The 24068-nt window shown below is 39.5% G+C and overlaps 1 protein-coding gene across 1 annotated transcript in view; it reads left to right on the forward strand.

The window, feature by feature from the left end:
* USP24 (ubiquitin specific peptidase 24) overlaps nucleotides 1-23318 on the forward strand; it is a gene marked incomplete at its 3' end in the record, with an annotated part of 135476 nt that extends 112158 nt beyond the window's left edge. The window contains exons 56-68 of the mRNA XM_084241782.1: nucleotides 1926-2022; nucleotides 4315-4431; nucleotides 4844-4936; nucleotides 6073-6175; nucleotides 9050-9171; nucleotides 10006-10119; nucleotides 14051-14116; nucleotides 16267-16333; nucleotides 17886-17964; nucleotides 19949-20024; nucleotides 20448-20534; nucleotides 20877-20987; nucleotides 23256-23318. Coding sequence (XP_084097908.1) covers nucleotides 1926-2022; nucleotides 4315-4431; nucleotides 4844-4936; nucleotides 6073-6175; nucleotides 9050-9171; nucleotides 10006-10119; nucleotides 14051-14116; nucleotides 16267-16333; nucleotides 17886-17964; nucleotides 19949-20024; nucleotides 20448-20534; nucleotides 20877-20987; nucleotides 23256-23318 — 1195 coding nt within the window. The remainder of the gene's footprint in view (nucleotides 1-1925; nucleotides 2023-4314; nucleotides 4432-4843; nucleotides 4937-6072; nucleotides 6176-9049; nucleotides 9172-10005; nucleotides 10120-14050; nucleotides 14117-16266; nucleotides 16334-17885; nucleotides 17965-19948; nucleotides 20025-20447; nucleotides 20535-20876; nucleotides 20988-23255) is intronic.
* Between the last annotated feature and the right edge of the window lie 750 nt (nucleotides 23319-24068).

The following is a 24068-nucleotide window of genomic DNA, read 5'->3' on the forward strand; positions in this document are numbered from 1 at the left end:
ATATACTGTTTTAATTGCAGCAGGTGTAACATCAAAGCATACCATATAATGATAACATGTATGAATGATTAGTCTACTTTCTTATTATTATCTGTTTACTTCAGACAGTAGGGAACCAGGTGGTTAGTTCTCACGCACATAATTTTATCGCCCCCTAGCTAGAGCTTGGGAAGTTCGCTCATTATTTTTGTTATTCTAAGACTGTGGAGATGTAGAGGCCTGACTCCACACAGGTCACTTTCTAGGCACTCAACACCAAGTCTTGTCACTAAGAGGTTTTCCTCCGAGATGCATGTGTTTTCACATGCCTTAGGGACTCAGGTCAAGGCCCTTCTGCTCACTGCACGGGTTCTCTCCCAACAGTCGGCAGTCCTAGGTTACTGCACAGTAATCCCGTTATACTATGTTTAGAAAATATTCTCGAATATTATTTTTAGAAATTTACTGGTAGTATGACACATGTGCTATCATACTACCAGTAAACTATGTAGTGTGATAGTATATTTGTCTGTCTATTTGCTTTTTTGGTAAAAATTTAAGATACCCCAACCACTGTGAATGTTTACATCTTATTCCCAGTCATTCTCATTAAATAACCTTACCTTGTCCTTTGGAGTCTGTTCATATGGGGCCCAGCAAGCCAGTGTTTCAGTAGCCGGTCTCCTTTATCCCCAGTGGGCTCTGCCTTCACTCTCACCCACTATGCTTGCCCTCCTGCTAACCCCAGTGACCTTGCCCCCAGGCCTCATTGTGAAAGTATGTTTGAGAGGTGAGCAGTTCTCCATCCCCTGTCACGGTTGCTCACACATAACAGTCTGTTCCCATCTTCTCCTTTCCTTCTCTTAGTGTGGGCAGCATCCTGTCTTCCCAAAATAAATCCCCACATGTGCCTACCTTCTCAAGGAAGCGGACCCTTTAATTATTGACTTTTACTCCTGCATCTTTACCTTCTAGAACTTCCTATTGCGTCCCTTCCATCGACATACAAATATGATTTGGCATCTCTCAATTTAAAATTGACAACAGGGAAGTTTGAAATGCAGTCCCTTCCCACAGGGAGATAATAGTCTAGGGACAAGTTTGATAACTAATGGAAACTCTTGATCCCATATTCCTTCCTCTCTAGATTTAAACTCTAAACATTTACTTGCTTAATATCCCCACTTCTTCTAATTTACCTCCTACAGCAATAAATGTGTTCTTTTTGAAACAAATTACATCATTTTACTTCACTGCTTAAAAACTCTTTTACACTAAAGCAGTAATATTAGTAATACTTATTGATCCCCAGAATACCCATAACCTTACTGAATCTAGTCTTTATCTGTCCTTCTACCTTGTTTCACTTTTCTTCCTCATACTTTAGATACACTGACCTCTTGATTCCTTGAACACACTAAGCCACTTTTCCCTGCCTAGAGACACTTGTATATGTTATCCCCTTGATCCCAAAGGTTCTTCCTCCACTCTTCTCATCCATAGAAGGAAGGAAGCAGGACTTGTCAGCCTCAGATGCTTCTAAGAGGGTTATCTACTAAGTCAGGGTTGTAGAAGGGAGAAGGAAGATAGAAATACACTGCACAGGGAGATCAATAGGTGGTGTCTTGACTCCAAACTTTGGTGCCTTACTCTGAGAAATTGAGAGGTGCCAAGGAGAATTACTCATGAGTAATGAAAGTCACAAATTTAGGTTCTTTGCTTTCGTATCTTCTTAAGTCCAAATCTACATTTATATAAATAGTTATTCTAGGGAAGACATGAAAAACGAAGAAAATCCACTTTTCGGGGTTCAAAAATTTTGTTTCCCTGTTTGGCCTTCCTCCTTGAGAGGAGCCTATGGGCATGTGCTAGGCCCTGGTTCAGCAGACTTAACTAATGTCTTAATAACTGTCTACTTGTTTGCACCACATTTCTCTTCATTTTAGGATTTTCTTGTTGGAGTGCAATGTGAGAGAAGTACGAGTTGCTGTGGCCACCATTCTGGAGAAAACCCTAGATAGTGCCTTGTTTTACCAGGATAAGGTCAGTCTCATTTTCAAAATTTCATTTATACATTCTGCTTTTATCAGATGTTTTAAATTGCACATGGTAAGAAAGAGAACCTGGGATTGGAGTCTGGTGATTTTGCCATATAAAATGCACCTACTGTGAACTTCCTTTCTGATAAATTCCAAAATAAAAGGTATTCTGTCTGTTCCTCTTCATATTCTAGAAACTAGGGTAGGCTAGGAATGTAGGTCTACTTTGTTTGCTTCAGTACTTTTTCTCTAGAAAAGTTTTCAGAGTCTGATTTCAAAAGTTTGTATTAGATCTCTCTGAACTGAGGCTAACCTGAGTCTAGAGACTCTAGGGTAGACCATCAACATTTTGAGCACCCTCCACGCCCCCTCCATGTCTCTTTCTTCATAAGCTATATTCACAATTTTAACCTCCGAATGGCAACCAAACCAGATAGTGCCATTCGTTCAAGGCACTGGCCAGAGTAGTTCCTTCACAGGTCTCTACTGTTCCCTAATCTTTGTTCCTGTTCCTCTGAATTTCTTCTTCCTTACCCTGCTTTCTGCAGCATAATTTCTGGTTCACAATTCTGCACATGCTAAAATAATCCATGATAGTCATTACCCTCCTCAAATCCCAAAGATTTTAAGTCTTAAAGAAATAAATGAAATACATTGTAAGTCTGATTATTTAATCTGTTATTAAGTCCTAGCAAATACAGCAGTTACCTCCCAAGTTTGCTGTTTCAAACAGCTGACACTACATGGAAAACTTTGAAAAATGTTATTTTCAGAAATAATTGGATCTTTATAAACATTGGCTAGAGGCAGTGTGTCTCAATGAACTAAATGCAAATTCTGGGAATTGCTGCTTCAAATTCCGATGTTGGCTTTGCTGTGGAACCTTAAGCAAATCTTTAAGGAAAATGTTAATGTAAATACAGTGCCTGGCACCCACAAACAATTAGTTCCTTGAGCAGTACCACCTCAGGAGTTTTGCTCAGTGCAGAATAAGGAGGTCAAATATACCCATTAGGAGGATCTAGAAAAAGACTTTTCCTCAATTCCAGGATCATAAGGAAGTTGAGGTTTACTCTGTTAGTGGTTTTCCATCAATTTAAATAGCAGAACCATTTTTTTAAACAAAACCTTTCCAGACTGCAGAATATATAAAATAGGCCAATGGGAGCTGCTTAAGACAGTTTGAATTTCATTGCTCTAAAATACCTTGTGGAAGTTTTCTAAGATATTTAACATAAGGACCATCTCACGCTCCTCCTCTTTCCCAATTATCAATCCAAACAAAGGATAAAGGTAGAATTAGTGCAGTCTCCCTCTAGATGGGGTCAGGCCATAGCAGAGTACCCCACCAACCTCTGAAGGCAGGACTACAAGTGGTGGGAATGGAAGGGAGTGTAGAAGACATAAGCATGGAGTCATTTGCCTCAGTAAATTTCACTTGATATCCAGCTGATGTATTTTATGTCTATTTCCTCCCTATAAAGGAAACGGTGCCTCTTGCCACCCACTTTATATTGTAAAGTACTTTGAAAATGAAGTGCTATATAAATGCTAGAATTCACTGTATTTATAATGAGTGTGACAGGATGGATGGGAATAATTCAAGTCTATGAATACCTTCTTCAGAGGAAATGAAATAACCAGAGTACTAAGCCTACTCTTAATTCTTAGATCACAGATGAATTTCTAGGCACTTGTCCAAAAACAGTTGGGGTGGGAGGGAAAGAAGAAGCAATGTGATAACCAAAATGGTTTCTAAACAAATAAAATGTTTTTCAAAGCTTTCCATGAGGCGTCAGCGGGCTTTCAAGTAAGTTCCCAGTCGAGTCAATATTACCGTTGTCATTCTGTCAGGCTGTTGCTCTCCATTTGCTCCATGGCTTGATTTCTAGCCACTATGCCTGTGTCTGTGTTTTTATTCTTTGCATCTGTGATTATGTGAAGAAGTAGCAGAATAGAGGGAGGGACTCAGAAATAGGTTTCCTGTAAACCCCCCACCTTTATTTAAAAGAGAAAGAGATTGGCTCTGGAGAAGACGTGACCTTGAGATGGTAGAATCATGCCCTTGAGTCTGAAATGCAGGACATACAACTAAGGCTTCCTTTAATTATTTCAGCAGTACCCTGGAAGATAAACTCTGTGCTCTCCAAAGCATAAACCCATCTGAATCTGAGCCTGGATTGTATCGATCAGACTTTCCTCTTGTTCTTATGGTGATTTACTTCAGATTAACTCTGTTACAAATGTTTGTCTTTTTCTTTTTTCCTTTATGTAACTTCATCTTTCTTCAAACCAGTTAAAAAGCCTCCATCAGTTACTGGAGGTACTACTTGCTCTGTTGGATAAAGATGTCCCAGAAAATTGTAAAAATTGTGCTCAGTACTTTTTCCTATTCAACACTTTTGTACAAAAGGTAAGTGATTTTTTTTTCTAATCTTTTCCTAATACAGCAGATTGATTGTCCAAAGGAATTTTACATATGGAAAAAATTTAATCTGGCCAATAGAGGACCTGTGTGATACAGTTTTATGAGTGTTACTCCTTTAAAATCTTAATTTGTACATTATCTTATATGAACTCTAGTGTGTGTAGATGTGGCTACTCATTGATAGCAGTAAAAATCTACATGAAAACTAGTGACTAACTGCATATTTAGTAGCCATTGTGAAACAATATGTGTCTATCAAAACTCATAAGTTTTTCTAAGTAGATTTTTTAGTAAGTCCCTTCTTTATGTAAATTATTGCATTCTCATTTAGCTGCGTTTTAAGATAAATGTTTGTCTGCATAGGCATATAATATGTGTTTCCAATCTCTTGTGACAGCAAGGTATTAGGGCTGGAGATCTTCTTCTGAGACATTCTGCTCTGCGACACATGATCAGCTTTCTCCTCGGGGCCAACCGGCAAAACAATCAGGTACTGCTGCTTTCCGAGCCCAGGGGTCTGAAAAGCCTTGCAGGAATTATGGTCCTCTCCTCATGCTCTGGATTTGGGGGCAAGGCTTGTGGTGGCCGGTGCTTCATGGGATGCTAGTGATGAGGCAGAATTCAAATGTGAAGTTGTACTGTTACACAAGGAAAGTGTTGCTGCAGGTACAGATTACTCATTCAGGAAATGAAAGGGAAGTTGTTTTATAATAAAGGGGCTTTATAAATATCTGAAAGTGATTCCTCCTTGAAGTTCCTATATTGGTGTATTTTTGCAATCCATTATATTTCTTTTGTTTGCTAGATTTAAAACACACAAAATGTGAACATACAGTGGTGGTAAACCACTCCTACCCCTGTAGGCAATGCACTGCACCAGAAAACTTAGCTCTCTCTGTAAGAGACAGACGTGCTGCTTCGCCTCTTCGCAGCTTCCCGCCATGTCATTGTGCTGCTCTGACTCCCCAGTGTTAAAAAATGCTGACCCCACAGCCTGCTCTATGTGGATGTGCTGGGACCGACAGGTCCATCTCTCACTTCAGGCTTTTCCCTATCAGGGGCTCCCCTGACACTGGCAGCTACTAAGTTCACTGTAATTTAGATATTTAACATTATATTTTGCATTTGGTTTTGTTTTTCACCGAAGAAGCACATAAAAACAAAAACCTTTCCATATTTACTGTTTCATCTGGTCCTCACAAGCACAGAGCGGGCAGAGCAGGTAGCGTCCTCTCTCCCATTAGACACAGAGGTCAGACACATCACAGTGGGGAATTCCCACATGGACATAGCACTCTGATGGCAGAGGAGGGTCAGGCCCCTGGGACCTCCAGCCTCACAGGCTTTCCCCGACACTTTGGACAATGTTTATTGTCTAACAATAACAATATTCCCCGATACTTTTCCCTGATTAGCACTCAGTACATAAATTGGGTGCATAGATGGTTTTGTTTGAAATCATATGTCTAAGGTTTCAGCTACCCTGAAATCTGGGCCCTGACATCTTCTATCAGACTTGGAGAGAAGTAATTGTGGCCCAGAATATCATGAACAAGCACATCCTTTCCCTTTTCATGTTATTCCTGGCTGAAACACTATCATCCGCTTTATTTTCTCTGCTGACAGATTCGCCGTTGGAGTTCAGCACAAGCACGAGAATTTGGGAATCTTCACAATACAGTGGCATTACTTGTTTTGCATTCAGATGTCTCTTCCCAAAGGAATGTTGGTAAGCTTTAATGTATCTTTAGTACATGAGAAAAATGAGGAGATGGTGAATTTGTCAAGGATGCATAGGCAGTAATAATGTTAGCAATTAAATTGATATTACTTACTTCTCATTTGACTGTTTGATATTTGAGGAACACCAAAAAATTTATTTTAATTTACATTAAACTTCACTACAATGAGATATCTCACACCAGTTATAATGTCTATTATCAAAAAGACAGGTAACAATTGTTGGTGAGTATGTGGAGAAAAAGGTAACCCTTGTGCACTGTTGGTGGAAATGTAAATTGGTGCAACCACTGTGAAAACAGTATGGAGATTCCTCAAATATTTAAAAATTGGGGCCTTCCTGGTGGCACAGGGGTTAAAAACAGCGCTATCAAGCTAGTGACAGCCACTGCAGCATGAGTTCGATCCCCGGGCAGCCAGGGAGAAACCCACATGGCACAGCAGACCTCTCTGCCTCACCCGCTACTCCCCTCAGCAGTGTATTTTAGTAGATCCGCCTGTTCTGCGCCCTACTCTTTCTGGTGAATCTCTCACCCCCTCCCCTGCTCCCCACCCCTGGCTTACACACCAGTTCTTATGCATAAATAAATAAATAAATAAATCTTTAAAAAATTTTTTTAAATTGAGCTACTATGTGATCTAGGCATTTCACTTCTGAAGAAAATGAAAGCACGGATTTAAAAAGACATAGGCAACCCATGTTCATTGCAGCAGCATTATAGAAACAATCTAAGTGCCCACTGATAAATGAATGGATAAAGAAGTTATGCATATATATGTATGTATTGCATATAGGTAGATAGGTATTTTAGATATATGCAATGATATATTATTCAATTGTTAAAAAGAATGAAGTCTTGCCATTTGTAAGATGGGTGGACCTTCAGGGCATTAATTTAAGTGAAATAAATCAAAGAAAGACAAATAGCCTATGATCTTACTTGTATAAAGAATGTAAAAATAAAAACCCCAAGCTCATAGATACCAAGAACAGACAGGTGGGTCCCAGAGGTGTTGTGCCAGGGAAGTAGGCAAAATGGTTAAGAAGATCAAAAGGTACAACAGTTATGGTAAGTCCTGGGGATGCAGTGCACTGCACGGAGACTATAGTTAGTAATACGGTGTTCCATATTTAAAAGTTGCTAAAAGAGTAGATCTTAAAAATCTTATTACCAGAAAAAAAGAATTTTTGTAACTCTGTATGGGGACAGATATTAACTTGACTTATTGTGATTATTTCAGAATATATACAAATATTGAATCATGTTGTACACTGGTAACTAAATACAGTGTTATATGGCAGTTAGACTTCAAAAAGTAAAAAGAAATGCACACACATATCCTACAACTACTCATCAACATGAGGAATCAGTTTTTATATTTTTATATAGAGAATCATAAACTAAATTTTCAAAATAAGAAGAAAAAGACAGTTTTACAATTTGAAGTTTTAGTAAAATCAAGATTTGAAAACCTGAATAGAACATCAAGTCCCGAATACATTTTAAACATTGTCTAAGAATTACTCCATCAAACAATTTTTGTGCGTGTGTGTGTGTGTGTGTGTGTGTTATGTTAAGCTTCATTTTATATGTTTGTCATAAGAAAAAGGGAAAGTCAATCATTATTTGGGGGGTAGGGATTAAAGATTAACTGAGACTCCATTTATTACCATAAATGATTTAGGGAGAAAAAATCCAAAGCATGTGGGTTGGAGTCTCCTAGCTCTGTAAAGTTGACCAAGCACCTGACCATTCTGATCCTCAATACAAGATGGAAAAATTAAGAACATAGCCCTCTAGGTGTCATGAGGATTAATGAGATAAAATGTTAAAGGACTTTGTAAAAATGAAAGGAATTTGGTACAAATTATGTCATTAAAATGCATTGAATATAAACTATAGCTCCTCTTTTTTTACCCAGAACCAATAATCCATTTCTCATTTAATATAATTAAGACCAAGGTGTCCTATATGATTATCCAGTATTGTGACCTAAGTGTGCGCTATATTTCTGTACTGTCTCTGTGTTGTCATGACAGCACCAACAGTAACACAAGTAATATAACAGAGCACTAAAAATGTTCAGTGTTTTCAGTGTGCTATGCCTTTCCATGGTGCTTTAAGTCTGTTGACTTGAATTTCCTTATCAAATCTCTGAGAGGGATATTATCCTCTTGAGTAGACAAGGAAAGTTAAGATGCAGAAGCCTCTCAGCTAGCAAGTATACTCAGTTTGTGAAGTACTCCAAGTACAGCCTCTGTACTTAGAGGCTGTATGTGGTAGGGTGTTAGTGTAATTTGCCAGCAAGATCTGAAGGCAGGAAAGTAAATAAAAATCCCAGTGCATCACTCTGATCTGAAAATGCTTACTGACTTTCAAAGGAGACCAATGGGAGCACTCGGATGGTTGTGAGGTAGTTTGCTTCCTCACTTCCATCTCATCTGAGTGAAATTACAGCATGAGTCCTTGTTTTCCAATCCATGTGGGTTGATTCTCTTATCTTAGGTAGAGGTGGACCATTTGAGCAGAGTTGTTTGAGGAACATTCTTGTCTAGTGCCTCTTCTTGACCAGAGGCACTTCAGGCATTATATTTTTACTTCTTTGAAAGATTGTCTTAGGTTGGGAATCACTAGTTTAGAGATCTTAATAGTCACAGCTACAGCTTAGGCATACATTGAAAGAAATAGGTGAAGAACGCTTTCTTCTCTCTACCTGTATGGCTTCCCCCACTGCACTGCTAGAGAACAGATAGTTCAGCACTTGGCAATTGTGTATGAATCTTGAGACTCACATAACTATAGATACCTATTTCATGAAATAACATCAGGTGAGATAGTTTTGTTTGTTTAATTTCCTGAAGCTCCTGGTATATTTAAACAACGACCACCTATTAGCATTGCCCCTTCGAGCCCCTTGTTGCCCCTCCATGAGGAAGTAGAAGCACTGTTGTTCCTGTCTGAAGGGAAACCTTACCTGTTAGAGGTATGTATGTATTCTGAAGTCTTTCTTCATTTTGGTCATTCTCTATTTGATGAAAAATGTCTTCTTATATTTTACATCTTACTCTGATGGAGAGTTCTATTAAGAGAAGAAATGATGCTTTCAAATGAATTTTTCTTCCTCCGTATATGTCAAGGAAATAATTAGTGGAGAAAAGGATATTTATTAATCCAGCCCACTAAATTGCCTTTCCAAGTCTTAGGAGGTGGTAAATTGGCACCTCACCAATCACAGTTATTCAGTTTATTATCAGAGGACTTTTTTCACAACTTCTTGTGTGTTCCTGGAATACTACAACTCTAAAGCACAGTGTTTTTTAAACCTCAGGATGTGAAAATAGACTGCTCAGACGGTGACATGTCTACAATCCCAGTTGCTTTCCCTTCCACCCAGAGCTACCCCCTCTGGAAAACTTCATCTTCCAGTCCTTTCTCCATAGCTTGATTTATGTATCTGTAGATCTATGAACAATGTTTCATGTTGGGTTTGATAACACCAACAGTGCTGTGCTGTTTTTTATTTAGCTTAACTGTGTATTTTTGGGTCTGTGGATGATAATTTGAATGGGAGTATTTACCTTTGAAATCTGATGACAGTGACTCTGGGAAAAGGTGCACATCTGTATAGAATTGTGTTAAATTTCAGACAGACTTCAATGCCCTGAAATCTATTGGTAGACCTCTAAACGTCAAGAAACCCTATTTAGAGACAGTGTCAACAATCTTAAATCTGAGTAAATTTCAGTTAAAACCAGAAACAGCATATTGACTATTAACTGTGACATAAGAAAAGTTGACTTTTATATCCTCCCACCAGGTAATGTTTGCTTTGCGAGAACTGACAGGCTCACTGCTGGCCCTCATTGAGATGGTGGTATACTGCTGTTTCTGTAATGAACATTTTTCCTTCACTATGCTGCATTTCATTAAGGTAAGACCTCAGTTAAATCTAGTGATAGGGCCTCCCTGGTGGCGCAAGGGGTTAAGATGCAACCTATGAACCTATCTGCAGCTACTGATGCAAGAGTTCTATCCCTGGCCAGGGAGCTACCCACATGGCGCAGCAGACCTTTCCTGTCTCACCCACTGCTCCCTTCAGCAGTGCATTTCAGTCAGTCTGCCTGTTCTGTTCCCCACTCTGTCTCTGGTGACTCCTCTCATCCCCCACACCTCTGGCCTATACCCCAGTTCTTGTATGCATAAAATAAAATAAATCTTAAAAAAAAAAAAACCCCAAAAAATCTAGTGATAACCTGATAGAAAATCATTTCTTTGCTCACAAACAATGTGCTTCTGTTAGTGATCTTTGTTCTTTCTAGTCAGATAAATCAGGCTTCTTTAAAAAAAAGTTAAAAAAAAAAAGAACTCAGAATTCCACCATTGATTGATAGTCAGCAGACACATTCTTAGGTTTCTCGTATTTCCTGTGCATATATTTTAGCATAATTGAAATTTTATTACCTTTATAATTTTGTGTCTTTCTTTTTCACTTGACTTAATATTTTCCCTTATCATTAAAAGTTATCTAAGTATATTTCATCCTCACCTACCATAATTTACCTAACCATTCCCTTCCTAGTTGTACAAATTTGCATTGGATTTTATTTTTAAGTAGTAAGAATAATACCTCATTAATAATAGTGCTGTAATGACAACTTTTATATAAATTGGTTTACTAATTCCAGATTATTTTCTCAGGCAACATTTTTAAAAGTAGATTTTTCTCATCTTCTGAAATAATGATAAAGTTCATTATGAAGCTCTGATCAATGCTTATTACTTATGTTAAATTTATTGAAGGCCAAGTACTAGTCCAAGCATATTACATCTTAGCTCACTTAATTTTGTAGTCTTGTGAGGTCGCTGCTACTATGATCACCGTTTTATAGTGGCACAGAGGTGTTAACTGCCTGGGCACACAATCAGACTTTGAGCACAGGCAGTCTGGCTCCAATTCCTGGCTTGCTCTTACTGCCTTTCTCAGTACTACTAGAAAAACCTGCAAACCTACACATATCATTTTATTTATTTTTAATATTTAACTTTTAATTACACTGATAGTATATGACCACATTTTTGTTATGTGAAAAATTAAAACATACATATACCACCAGCCAATCTTATCCTCTCACTCCACCCTACCCCGGGAACCAACATTGTCATCTTGGTATGTATCCTTCCAGCCCTCTTTCTGTGAATTGACATACATTCGTTTCTGCCAGCAGAATTTCTGCCACTCCTTCTTACATGTCGTGTTAACAAGTAGCAGGGGATTGATTAGAAGATTGTGTTTTCAGACTCTAATTAAAAAGTGTTTTACAACTGTTAAAAGAAATAGAAGTAGACACAAAGAAATGGAAAGACATCCCCTGCTCATGGATCGGAAGAACTAACATTATCAAAATGGCCATCCTACCAAAAGCAATCTACAGATTCAATGCTATTCCAATTAAAATTTCAATGTCATTCTTCAGAGAAATAGAAAAAATATTGATGAAATTCATATGGAGCCACCAAAAACTCCAAATAGCCAAAACCCTCCTGAAAAAAAAAAAAGGGAATGGAGGCATCACTCTCCCAGATTTCAAACTATACTACAAAGGCCATAATAATCAAAATTGCATGGTATTGGAACAAGAACAGAGACACAGACCAATGGAACCGAATAGAAAACCCAGAAATAAAGCCACAGATACATGGTCAACTAATCTTTGACAAAGGAGCAAAGAATATGCACTGGAGCAAAGAAAATTTGTTCAGTAAATGGTGCTGGGAAAACTGGGTCACTACATGCAAAAGAATGAAACCACCTCACACCATGCACAAAACCAACTCAAAATGGGTTAAAGAACTAGACAAAAGAACTGAAACCGTAAAATATATAGAAGGAGATATAGGCGAAACACTAAATGACATGCACCTCAAAGACGTCTTTACGGACAAGTCACCCAAAGCAGTGATAGTGAAGGCAAAGATAAACAGCTGGGACTACATCAAATTAAAGAGCTTCTGCACAGCAAAAGAGACAATAACCAAACAAAGAGAAACCCCACTGACTGGGAGAAAATTTTGCACACAACACTAATGATAAAGGACTGATCACAAAAATCTACAAAGAGCTGATGAGACTCAACAAAAACAAAGAAAATAATCTAGTCAAAAAATGGGCAGAAGAGCTGAAAAGAAACTTCTCCAAAGAGGAAATGCAAATGGCCAACAGGCATATGAAAAAATGTCCAACATCACTTGTAATCAGGGAAATGCAAATCAAAACTACCATGAGATACCATCTTACACCAGTGAGAATGGCACATATTAAAAAAACTAGCAACAACAAATGTTGGTGAGGATGTGGAGAAAGAGGAACTCTCCTGCACTGCTGGTGGGAGTGCAAACTGGTCCAACCACTATGGAGAGCTGTGTGGCCATTCCTCAACCTACTAAAGATAGAGCTTCCATATAATCCAGCAATTCCACTCCTAGATATTTACCCAAAGGACACAATAATTCCAAAGTGTACCCGCACCCCTATGTTTATAGCAGCACTATTTACAATAGCTAAGCTTTGGAAACAACCCAAATGCCCAAAAATAGATGACTGGATCAAGAAGATGTGGTACATATACATCATGGACTATTACTCAGCAATCAAAAAAGATAAACTCATGCAATTTGCAAGCAACATGGATGGAGCTGGAAGGGATCATGCTCAGTGACATAAGCCAGAAAGAAAAAGAAAAATACCAGATGGTCTCACTCATAGCAGGAATCTAGAAAACCTAAATAAGGGACCAGGAAAAAGAATAACTATAAGAAAGAAAAAAATCAAAATCAACAAACAGCTATAAACCAGAGACACACTAGGGGGGCTTGGGGAGGAAGGAGGGATAGATGCTGAAATCAGGGAGTGCAATTGTATGGGGAATATAAAAATAAAAATTAAAAAAAATAAGTGTTTTACATTCATTGTCCTCTGTACAGACCTTTATCACAGTTAATCTCTCCTATTGATTATGTGAGTTTGGGTAATTTTCTCTTCTGCAAAATGGGAGGAAATGTGACTTCACAGATTGTGGAGATATAGTGAAGTGTTTACCTTAGACTTATTTCCCACTGTCTGTGTGGACAGGGCTATTTTGGTGCACAGAGGAGTAGGCTTTGTGAACTTTGCTTACTTTATTCATATTCCTCACTTATAGCATACTTATCTTGAGCTTCCTTATTTTCGTCCTCATAACTATGTAAGCATATTCTGGAAAACAAAATAGGATATGTGTGAGTGAAAAAGCTATAAATTTGTATATACTTAAGTGACTTAAAACTCTCCCCTATTTTTCCTCTCATCTTTTTTTTTTTCCCTAAAGATTTATTTATTTTTGCATGCGAGAACTGAGGTGTAGGCCAGAGGTGGGGTGTGTGTGAGAGGATTCACCAGAGACAGAGAGGGGAGCAGAACAGGCAGATCTACTGAAATACACTGCTGAGGGGAGCAACAGCAGGAGAAGTCTGCTGCGCCATGTGGGTAGCTCCCTGGCTAGGGATGAATTCGTGCTGCAGTGGCTGGCATAGCTTGATAGCACTGAGACTAACCCCTGGCCACCAGGAAGGCCCTCCTATCACCTTTTAACTTCAAGAGTGTTGCAGCTGGGAGGACCATACAGATTATTTATTTCAGTCCCCAGATTAAGGTCATTGAAGATTCCATAGAAGGGGGAGCAAGTTAAATTTGGGGACTCTGAGGCCCAGAAAGGGGACTTGAATGATAGAACTAGGACTTGAATCTAGCACTGTTGATTGCCTTTCCAGAATGCCTACTACTGAAGAGTTACTAGAATTTTTATTCTTTTTAAAAAATATTTCAGAACCAGCTCGAAACAGCTCCACCCCATGAGTTAAAGAATACGTTCCAGCTACTTCATGAGATATTGGTAAGTCATAAATATTCTGACTCACTTGTACGTAAGTATTTTTTAGTCAGCAAAGTTATGCATTCTCTTATTGTTTTTGCATTTATTTGATCTATACTTAACACTGAGTTCCTTTTATATCAGTCATTTTTTTGTACTTTTTGATTTAGCGATGAGCAATAATGAAACTACCTTCTAGAGCTCAGAGTTCAGTGAAGGAGCTCGTCAAATATACAAGCAGTTGTAGTGCAGAGAGCAAAGGAGCAGTGGTGGCCTTGCTGGGGATATTTCATTTACGCTGGACAGGCATATCTTGTGTAAACCTTACAGTAACCATCAAAATCAGCTGCTGGCTCTGCAGTTCATTCATATCTTAAGAAGCTACTGTCTGTGTTCTACTAAAAGTGCTTTTAAGAGCCATGAAACTAAAATATGATTGACTATAGTTTACATCCCAATTTTGGATCTATGAAAAGCCAGGGGAGGGGTGCTAGTCAGTCAGTTACAGTCAGTGAAATACAGTATTATTGGAAACTAGAACTTAAAGAGGTAGAGTGATTTGCCCAGGACCACCATTTAATAAATGACAGAGCCAGGATCTGAGCCACGCGAGTGGGCCCAGAGCCCACACTCTCCACCAAACCCTTGGTTTGCTTACCTAATCATAAGTAAGTGTTATGACTAGAAGCAGTAGCAACTGAGCAGAACTTGAGAAAAGAAGCCTAAACCACATCATGAAAGGTTTCAGGTACTAGTGGATTTCTCCCTGTAGGTCAGGGAGTGCACACTGGTGGCCAAGTTCCACCTATATACCTGTTTTGTTTGGGCCACATCATTTTGTTCTTAGTTTTTGGATTCTAGTCTCTTGAAAAATCAGGTAACCTAGTATATTGGTCCCATTTCCTGCATGCTTGGTCCCCTGGAGAGTAGCAGCATGTCCTTTTGATGAGGCATGTGGTCTGTCCTCATTGCTCCTTACTGGAGCCCACTTCCCTCATTTCTTGTCCTCCTGGCCACTGTAGGCATTTAACTTTGCAGCCTCTTCCTTCAGAGATGGAGCATCATGGAAAGATTTTCAGCAGCAAAGTTATGTGATCTGATTTATGTCTTAGAAGATTCCCCTGTACTAAAGAAGGAAGCAAAGTTTGAATTGGAAGGCTTTATAGGAGTCAGTGACAATAATCTTAAGTATGAAGTAATAAGGCTTTGACTGAAGAGGAAGCAGGAAGGGGGCACTAGATATTTTGGAAAAAGAAACAATAAAAATTGGTTACTGGTTGTGAGCTGTTAGAAAGACTAGCCCATAGGCATCTTAAAAAGAGGGAAGTCCTGGGTTCCTTATGGTCCCTAAGCCTTAATCTAGGCTTTCATGCAGGAGAGGTTAATAAACACTTCCACATAAGGAAATAAATCATGGATGCCTTTAATGTCCTTCACATCCTTTTTGATCCCATTATTTTCATAAGCTTTGGAAAATTGGTCCTCCAAGCGAGTAGGGCTGGGCCTTGTTTGTTGGCTCAACAGCAGACCTATATAGCTTACTACACTGTGTCAGTTCCTAGAAATACAGCAAGAGGAAGACACAGACCTGGCCCTGCATAGCATGGGACAGACTTCTCTTCAACTTGTAGAATCTTTCTTATAGCAGCATTTTAACACATTTTTGACAAAACTAGTTAGACTGTCTGTCAGGTCATGAAATAAATGTCCTTACAACCCACTAGGAATTAGAGGTGTAGTTGGTAAGAACATTTAGGTAGGAAATGCATAGCTCTTCAAATATTAACAGGTTTTCTACTGCAGAATTGAGGCTACCAGAGGGGTGGGTGAGGGTGGAAACGAAGCGGGAAGGGGGCTCAGTGGACTGTGGTGGAAGATTATAGATGTTTTGGTAGTTGTGGTGTGGTTACATACATCTGAAGAGGGGTGAACCTATATCCCAAAATCATATACAGTGTTGTAAACCAACACTTCAACAACAAAATGTCTTTAATAGTTACTCATCCTTCATTTAAAATATAAGTATTTAATGGCAATGATGTAATAACTAGTTTGGGTTTTGTTAACTTAGAAACTACATTAACTTCTTGGATAGAATACTTTTTTAAAAGATACCACTGGCTATCACACAAGTTCTTTCATTTACCAACCTTTTCTCCTTCCTTTCACAGGTCATTGAAGATCCCATACAGGTAGAGCGAGTCAAATTTGTGTTTGAGACAGAAAATGGATTACTAGGCAAGTATGCCTGACTGTATTCAGAGCTGTCTGAAGTAACTGTGGGAATAGCCTGTTCTATGAGCCCCCTCCCTGACAGGCCTGCCTTCCTCCACTGTTAGCTGGCATAGTCAGGGAGGAATCCAGGTGAAGTTTTGTTAGGATGCATGGGCTCTGTGTTCAAGTCAGGAGAATTAAATGAGAGGATCTTATCACCATTGATACCCTCCTGTTTCAGTCAGTAAAGTGTAGCTTGGGGACCTTTTCCTAGATCAGATAAGATTCAAGGGTGCTGTGGCTAAATGCCACTTTTGACACAGAGAATCTCTCATTCTGCTATACAGCCATTGAGGAGAAAACAACTAAAACTTCAGACTCGGAATGTTATCAAGTTCATGAAAGTTTTTTGAGTTTTTAAGGAGGCTAAGTGATCATTTCTTAGGAAAAGTTTGGTTAAAAACTCCTATTCAGCATCTAACATCCATTAATCTTGAGTCCATTTTGTTACGGAGCAGCCCCGATATAAAACAGGTTGCCTGGCTGTGGGTCCTCACCCGCGTGCTTAAAAGAGACTTATTAATACTCCACTACAGGCACACACAAAAGGTTAATAAAAGGTTTATTTACAAGGGAAAGGGAATTGAGGAAATGTACAACTCAGGGAGAAAATAGGGAAATAATGTCTTTAATGCATCCTACCCGATCCGCGGACCTGGAAACCCAAAGGCACTCTCAGAGCTGGCCAAGCTGGCGTAGAGCCAAAAAGGGAATTCCCCAAAGCCCACGTGTCTGGTTTTATACCAAACCTGGCTGCTTAACCCCACCCTCAGGTTTCAGCAACCTTCCCTTTGGTGGTGATGGGATTTGTCTCTCCCAATGTCTGTTGGCTTTGGTCTGGAGTGGGGGTGGAGTCCACAAAGCCTGTATGGAATTAGCTTTAGGACATCCTTTTCCCCCTAACAATTATAGATTTTGTACCACATTAAGAGAAAATTTAGGACCTCCTGTTATTACAGAAAAGGAATTTAAGCTAAAGTCCTGTAGTTACAATATTCTAGGCCACCCCTTTGGAACTGTGTGTACTCAGAGCAGCACCCAGGCTCTCTGGAACTTAGACTACACATGCCCCAGGAGTGGGGACCAAGTATTATGTATCTTAAAGTCCCTAAAGCACAGCGCGGGAAGTACTTGTCAAACTAAATACCATAAATTTCCATTGATCACAGTAAGTGTTGTGACTGCTCCTCTCTCCATAGCATGATGTATGGGAAAGTTTGTAGGCCTCTAGATAAATAGTCAGCCACATCAATTTTAGTTCTTTCAGTTCTCCTAAAAGTCAAACTTTTACCACTTTCACATCATTGTGTCTTGAACACAATTTAAAGTAGTGTTTCTTCTACCCTTTAGAATTTGGAGAATCCTATTGAGTCAGCACTACTGTGCTTTTAGTGAAGCTTTCTTCATATGCTTATTAGCAAAATAGTGTGTAAAATTTCAGAACAAAAGAACTATTATTTGGGCCCACTTTCAGTTTAGTTCTTTATTGTTAAAACTTCCTCTTCTCTCTCTTCAGCACTGATGCATCATAGTAATCATGTGGACAGCAGTCGCTGCTATCAGTGTGTCAAATTTCTTGTAACACTTGCTCAAAAGTAAGTACTGATTTAAAATACAAGGAGAAAGTGGAAATTTAGTTACAAATCAAACGTGGCTGAGAAAAAAATCTGCCTTGTTTTCTGACCTAGAGATTCTGCATCCAAGTATTCTTGCTTTTAGTATAGAAACCTATTCAGCTATCTCAAGGAGAGGTGAAGGGGGGAGGATTAAAAGACTAACAGATTTTATAGAATCCAAGGGAAAAAGCTTAAACCACCTTATGCAGAAAGGCAGGAATCAAAACAGGTACACTAAGTGTTCATGAACCTTCACTTGAGACATCGTCCATTAAAATAACCTGACTACCAACTCTTTCAGGCTCTAAGTCCCACTTTCCAAAATAGTCTCTCAAGAGACAAAATCAGGTTACTCACAGCCTTTTGTATTTAAGAACCCAGATACTGTGCTAAATACTTGGTCTGTATTATCTCATGTAATCTTTGAAACAAAACAGTGGACTGCATCGATACCCAGCCTCATAACATTGTCCCAGGTGGTTTAAGTGACATACCTGGGGTCATAATGGTTAGACTTGAGCACTGGCTAATTGATTCAAAGCAAAATTTCCCCGCCTTTTTATAAAATTATTCTGGGAGGTAAAATACATATAACATAAAATTTACCATTTTAGCCATTTTTCGGGCTATGATTCAGTGGCATTAAGTACATCCATGTTTTTCATCTTCAAAAACTGAAACACTATACCCATCAAACAATAACTACCCCCTTCCTCTTGCCTTGGTTCCTGGCAAATGCCACTCTTTCTGTCTCTATGAATTTGATTATTCTAGGTACCTTGTGTAAGTGGAATCATGAAGCATTTTTCCTGTTGTAACTAGCTTAATTTACTTAGGATAAGTAAGGCTTATCCATAGTGTAGTATATGTCAGAATTTTCTTCCTTCTTAAGGCTGAATAGTATTCCATTATATGTATATACTGCACTTTATTTATCCATTCATCTGTTAATGGACACTTGGAAAGTAAAATTTCTAACATTTAGCAAACATTGTGTTTGTGTTTGCTACTTCATTCCTCACTTGATTGGGTGTCTGTGATAGGCCAAGGAGCCAGTGATATTGCCATCTCTGGGTCTTGCACCAAAGCTACTTGTATAGCTGAAAGTTTTTTGCTCCAGACTTTTGCTAATTCTTAGGCACAGAGATTGCCACCTTTGGACTTCTACCAAAATAAGGATGAGAAATCTGTTAGGCTTAATTTGCTGTATTGGAGAGTCTTGAACAGATATAAATTACAGTGCGGTAGAAATAATGCATGCACATACATTTTTCCAGGTATTGTGGCATGGTGGATCTCATCCTACCACAACTGTGGGCTTATTGATTAGAATTGATATTGGCAGTATGTCCTCATAAGTTTTGCCTAAGAGTGACATTTCCAAATACATTGGGGCACATGGTGACTCTAATGCCAGTGGACTCTCAGTCAAGATATCAGTGTCTCTCTGTGCACTGCCATATCCTTTACACATCTGTTTTAGATACACATTAGTGCTAATATCACTATCAGTATTGTCTTCAAACACAAAGGACAGTTTTCTAGATAAATAAAAATGAAAACAGAGTGGAGGGCTGTAGGACTACACTTTAAAATTATTTTTCTAATAATTTCACTCATTATTCAAATCACAAAAAAATTTGATATATCTAGGTCATTTATTAAATGTACAATTTGTTGGGGGGCGGTTTTGCCTTATTTTACTTTTTATTTTCCACCTTTGAATCTTAAATAGAACAGAGTGAATGAGTTAGATGACTTTTCACTTTACCTGTCAGTGCCTTTTGAAATTTAAACACATGCATGTATTCCCTTGTGCGAACCAACTATAAAGTAAAAATTTATAGAGACACTGATCTGGGGCAAAAGTAACATTTCCTTTTCAAAATAAAAGGTGCTTTAGATTAAACAGATATGTGTGTGAAGAAATCATTGGTGCATAAAAATTCCCTCTGATCACCAGGTGTCCTGCTGCTAAAGAATACTTCAAGGAGAACTCCCACCACTGGAGCTGGGCTGTACAGTGGCTGCAGAAGAAGGTGATCACACTTTGAATGTTCCTGACTTTAACAGACAAATCTTTAAGAGCACATTTATGAGGACAAATTTCTTAAACATATTAGAAGCTGACCTCAAAGTCAGTCTCCAATTTATTTTCAGACTTCACATTTTTCTTTTAGTATAGTTGATAACTATTTTATGCATTAACAATGTTTCTTAATACATGTCTTAACTTTATGGGTGAAAATGTAGGAATAATTATATAAGAATTAGGGTCTTACTGAGCTCTTAAAAATGAAAAGTAAAATCTTCCATGAAGGTCTCTAGATGGTGGAGAAGATCTGGCTAGACTAATATGTTATTTTAGATGCTTTTTATACCTTAAAATCTCCTGATACAAAATTCGGTTGCATTTGGGCTTATTTGTCATCTCTGATGGCATTTCTGACCTTTGGTCTCAGATGTCAGAACATTACTGGACACCACAGAGTAATGTCTCTAATGAAACGTCAACTGGAAAAACCTTTCAACGAACGATTTCAGCTCAGGTAAGGGTTGTCTTTGGTTTTGGGGGCCTCAAAATCCCTTATGTAGAATTTTTAGTATTATTCATAGAATCTGCAGCATCAGAGAAGAGCAGTATAGGTTAAAAACACGGAAGGGCAGAAGTGATTGAGTAGCTCTGAAAAGACAGCATGTTAGTGTACAGTTTGTGAATTCTCTGCCTAGAATAAATGCCATTGGAGCTGTCCCACCTGCCACCCAGGCTGCCAAGTAGGCTTCTCCCCAGGCACCCTGCACCCCCAAAGGTCAAGGGTAGAATTCTTTGGTGGTTGCTGCTGCCTTCTACATACCCTAACCTTTTCTTTCTGTGTCTAAACCTCCCGCAGGACACATTGGCATACGCCACAGCTTTACTGAATGAGAAAGACCAGTCGGGAAGCAGTAACGGTTCAGAGAGCAGTCCTGCGAATGAGAATGGAGAGAGGCACTTACAACAGGTATGACCTAGGACATGGCCTCATGTGAAAGGGCAGCACCTGCCCTGAAGTTCCCCAAGAAGGATTTCCACATCAAGAAATAAAACAGAGACCAGCTTCACCCTCTAGTGATCTCAGTTCAGGACTCACTAACAGTGTGCTTCCAAAGCGCTGCAGTGTAACATCAGTATGAGGCTTCGAGCTGTCTGTGACTGACTGTCCTCATCAACTTGGAGATAGTCCTGATACAGCCAGATTCACCCCAGCTTGTTCACGTCATCCTGCCAGCAGCCACAAAACTACCCTCTCCTCCTTTTGCTGTCACTTGTGCTCCTAGAAATGTAGACCCATTGAAAGGAGGGGCCACCTACTTGTCAGGAAAATCAAAGAATACTTCTAAGCTTACTTAACAACAACACAATAATGATAATAACAGGAATATTTTCAGCAGTGATCACTATAATAGAGAAAGGAATGAGGTATGTATCTGTACAGACTCATGGAATGGCCTCTATATATCTCCCTGCCAGTTTGTGACCTTCTGTGAGGACCATCTACTCTGTAGTCCATCATAGTTCTTGGCACAGAGGGCTTAATAAATGAATCTTGATGTTTTCTGTGTCATTTTCTAAAGTATCTTTCCTCATAACAACCTTGTGAAATTGCTGTTACCCTAATTTTATAGAAGGGAAACTGAGGCTCAGCATAGTGATGTGATTGATCATCCCAGGGTCAAGGTCACACTGCAGTTTACCTCACCACCTGCTTTATTTACAGAGAAAATCAAACCTATTGGATAAGAGCTTCTATAGCTGCTGACTCCCAGCTTCTCAGCCCCTCTGTATGTGCTGCCTCATCTCCCTGCCACAGCCTCCAATCTACACACACACACACACACACACACACACACACATCTTGTAGGAAACCCTACGTTCTCTTCTCTGTTTGGTGTCTTGAACCTCCTCTTCTTGTCAGAGCCCTCCCAACTGTGTTTCCACATACTCAGTTCACTCCTGCCTTCTCCCTCTCTTCTTCTTTCTCCTCTCCCTGCTCTTTTTCCTTTTTTTCACAGCTACACTGCTCCAGAGAATTATGTAAACTTAACATACTCCATTTTTTAACCTCCTCCAGACCAAGCGCATCCCTTCTCTTAGCTCGGAGGTGAGAGGCAATTTAGGGTGACAGTCTACATTTTCAGTCTTCATCCCAGTTGACCACTCAGCAGCATCAGACACCATTGGCCTCTCTTCCCTTTTTAAAACACTGTCTTCTGGGTCTTCAGTGACACCTCACTCTCCTAGCTTTCCTCAAAGCCCTCTGACCAACTATTCTTTTTTTTTTCTTTTTCCCAGCTCGGCCTCCTCTGGGCCACCGGGATGTGTTCCCCAGTCTCCATCCCGTGTCCTCTTGCTGTGTTTAGTATTTTCTCCTCCACACCCACGCTGACACCTCATACTCGGCATGCCCAGACCCTTCTCACACCCCAACAGATTTTTCCGGCTCATAAGTAGCACCCTTGTACACATGGCCGTCCAGACATCTGCCCCACACCCTGCCCAGTGTCACCAATCCTATTTGATTGACCTTTTAGACACCTCATCATTGTGTTTCATTGTTACAAGCACCTTAGTCTCCTGGATCTCTGGGAGAAGCTCCCTGCTTCCACCCCCGCTTTTCTGTAGGTTTTTCCTTAAACATTTCAATGACTTTCTGTTGCTGTTAGGATGAAGGCCAGAATCTTCAACACATCCTGCTTGATTTCACCCCGCATACCTCTGCACCTGAGGTCCCCCCACTTTCCTCTTAATTCCCACTCAGCTGACCTGTCACTTCCCTGCCCCTCCCCAGTCCCACTCCAACTAGGTTAGACCCAGAGCACCTGGTGGGCACTCAGAACTGCTGGTTAGTGTCTAAACCAATGGGGACAGAAGCAGGAGTCATACCCAAGAGTGACCCAGAATCCTCCGTGGTAGTGGGCACAGTGCAGCTGAAGCAGCTGTCAGCCATGCTTGTGCTCCTCTGACTCAACGCTCCTGCCCTAGAGTTCTAATGAGAACTTGTGGCTTTTTACTGGTGGCTGGGTAGAGTCAGCAGTAAGTGAGAACATAGAAGTGAAATCAGGAATCGTCAAGAATAAGATGTACAGTTATTATGTTTCATTACCCTTTGATAAACATTAAGTTGATAATTGAGGATGTAGTACATCACTATACACAAATAAGTCAGTTGGCATAGAAAAATATTTCTTTAATTGGCTATGCATGAACTGAACTTCCCTTTTTTCTTAAGGGCTCTGAATCACCCATGATGATTGGCGAGTTAAGAAGTGACCTTGACGATGTGGATCCCTAGAGGAACAGCCCAGCACGCCATGTTGAGGCAGGTTACAGTTACTGGATGCTCAGCACCCTTTTGAACTCGACTCTCATCCTTGAACCTTTAGAAGAGCCTGGGGACTAACTGGGAGAGCCTGCCGTGACTCTGGAGGAAGTGTGCGTTTTTAATGAAAGTGCCCTGTGACCCCTGGAAGTCTTGGGAGCTGTTTGGCAGCAGGAGAACTCCGGCCTGTGGATCAGCCGTCCTGGCCACAGTCCATACATGATTCACGTTCTTGTGGATGTTTTAGGGAGGAAAGCTGGTGGCAGACTTTCTGGCATAGGAACATATGAGAGTGAGAGTAAAGCTATTGGTTTCTCTGTGATACTATGAAAGAAATTCCTTTGGTTTTTATATTTAAAAAAAAAAAAAGCAAGTTGCCTTTAGATACATGGGGCAAAAATTTTTAATCTTGCAGTAACATTGAGTAGGAATATCCAATTTAAAATGATGTAAAAATACCTGATAAAACTCCTTTCCATTGTAAAATAGTAGTTAAAGAATTCAGTTTACACAGACCTTTGTATTTAATATGTCTCCCTATTTGTATAGAATCTCAGATTGGTCTGGCCTGGGCATAAACTTGTATCTGGATGAAATGTTACCAGGATCAAAAATTGGGAAATTATTAAGCTCTTTAAAGGTATTTTTCCGATATAAGTGAGATTGAAAAGAGCAATAAAAAAAATTGCTGTGGTCTCCAGAAGTACAGGGTGCATTCTTTGA

This window comes from Talpa europaea, assembly GCF_964194135.1.
Source record: "Talpa europaea genome assembly, chromosome: 9".
NCBI lineage: Eukaryota > Metazoa > Chordata > Mammalia > Eulipotyphla > Talpidae > Talpa > Talpa europaea.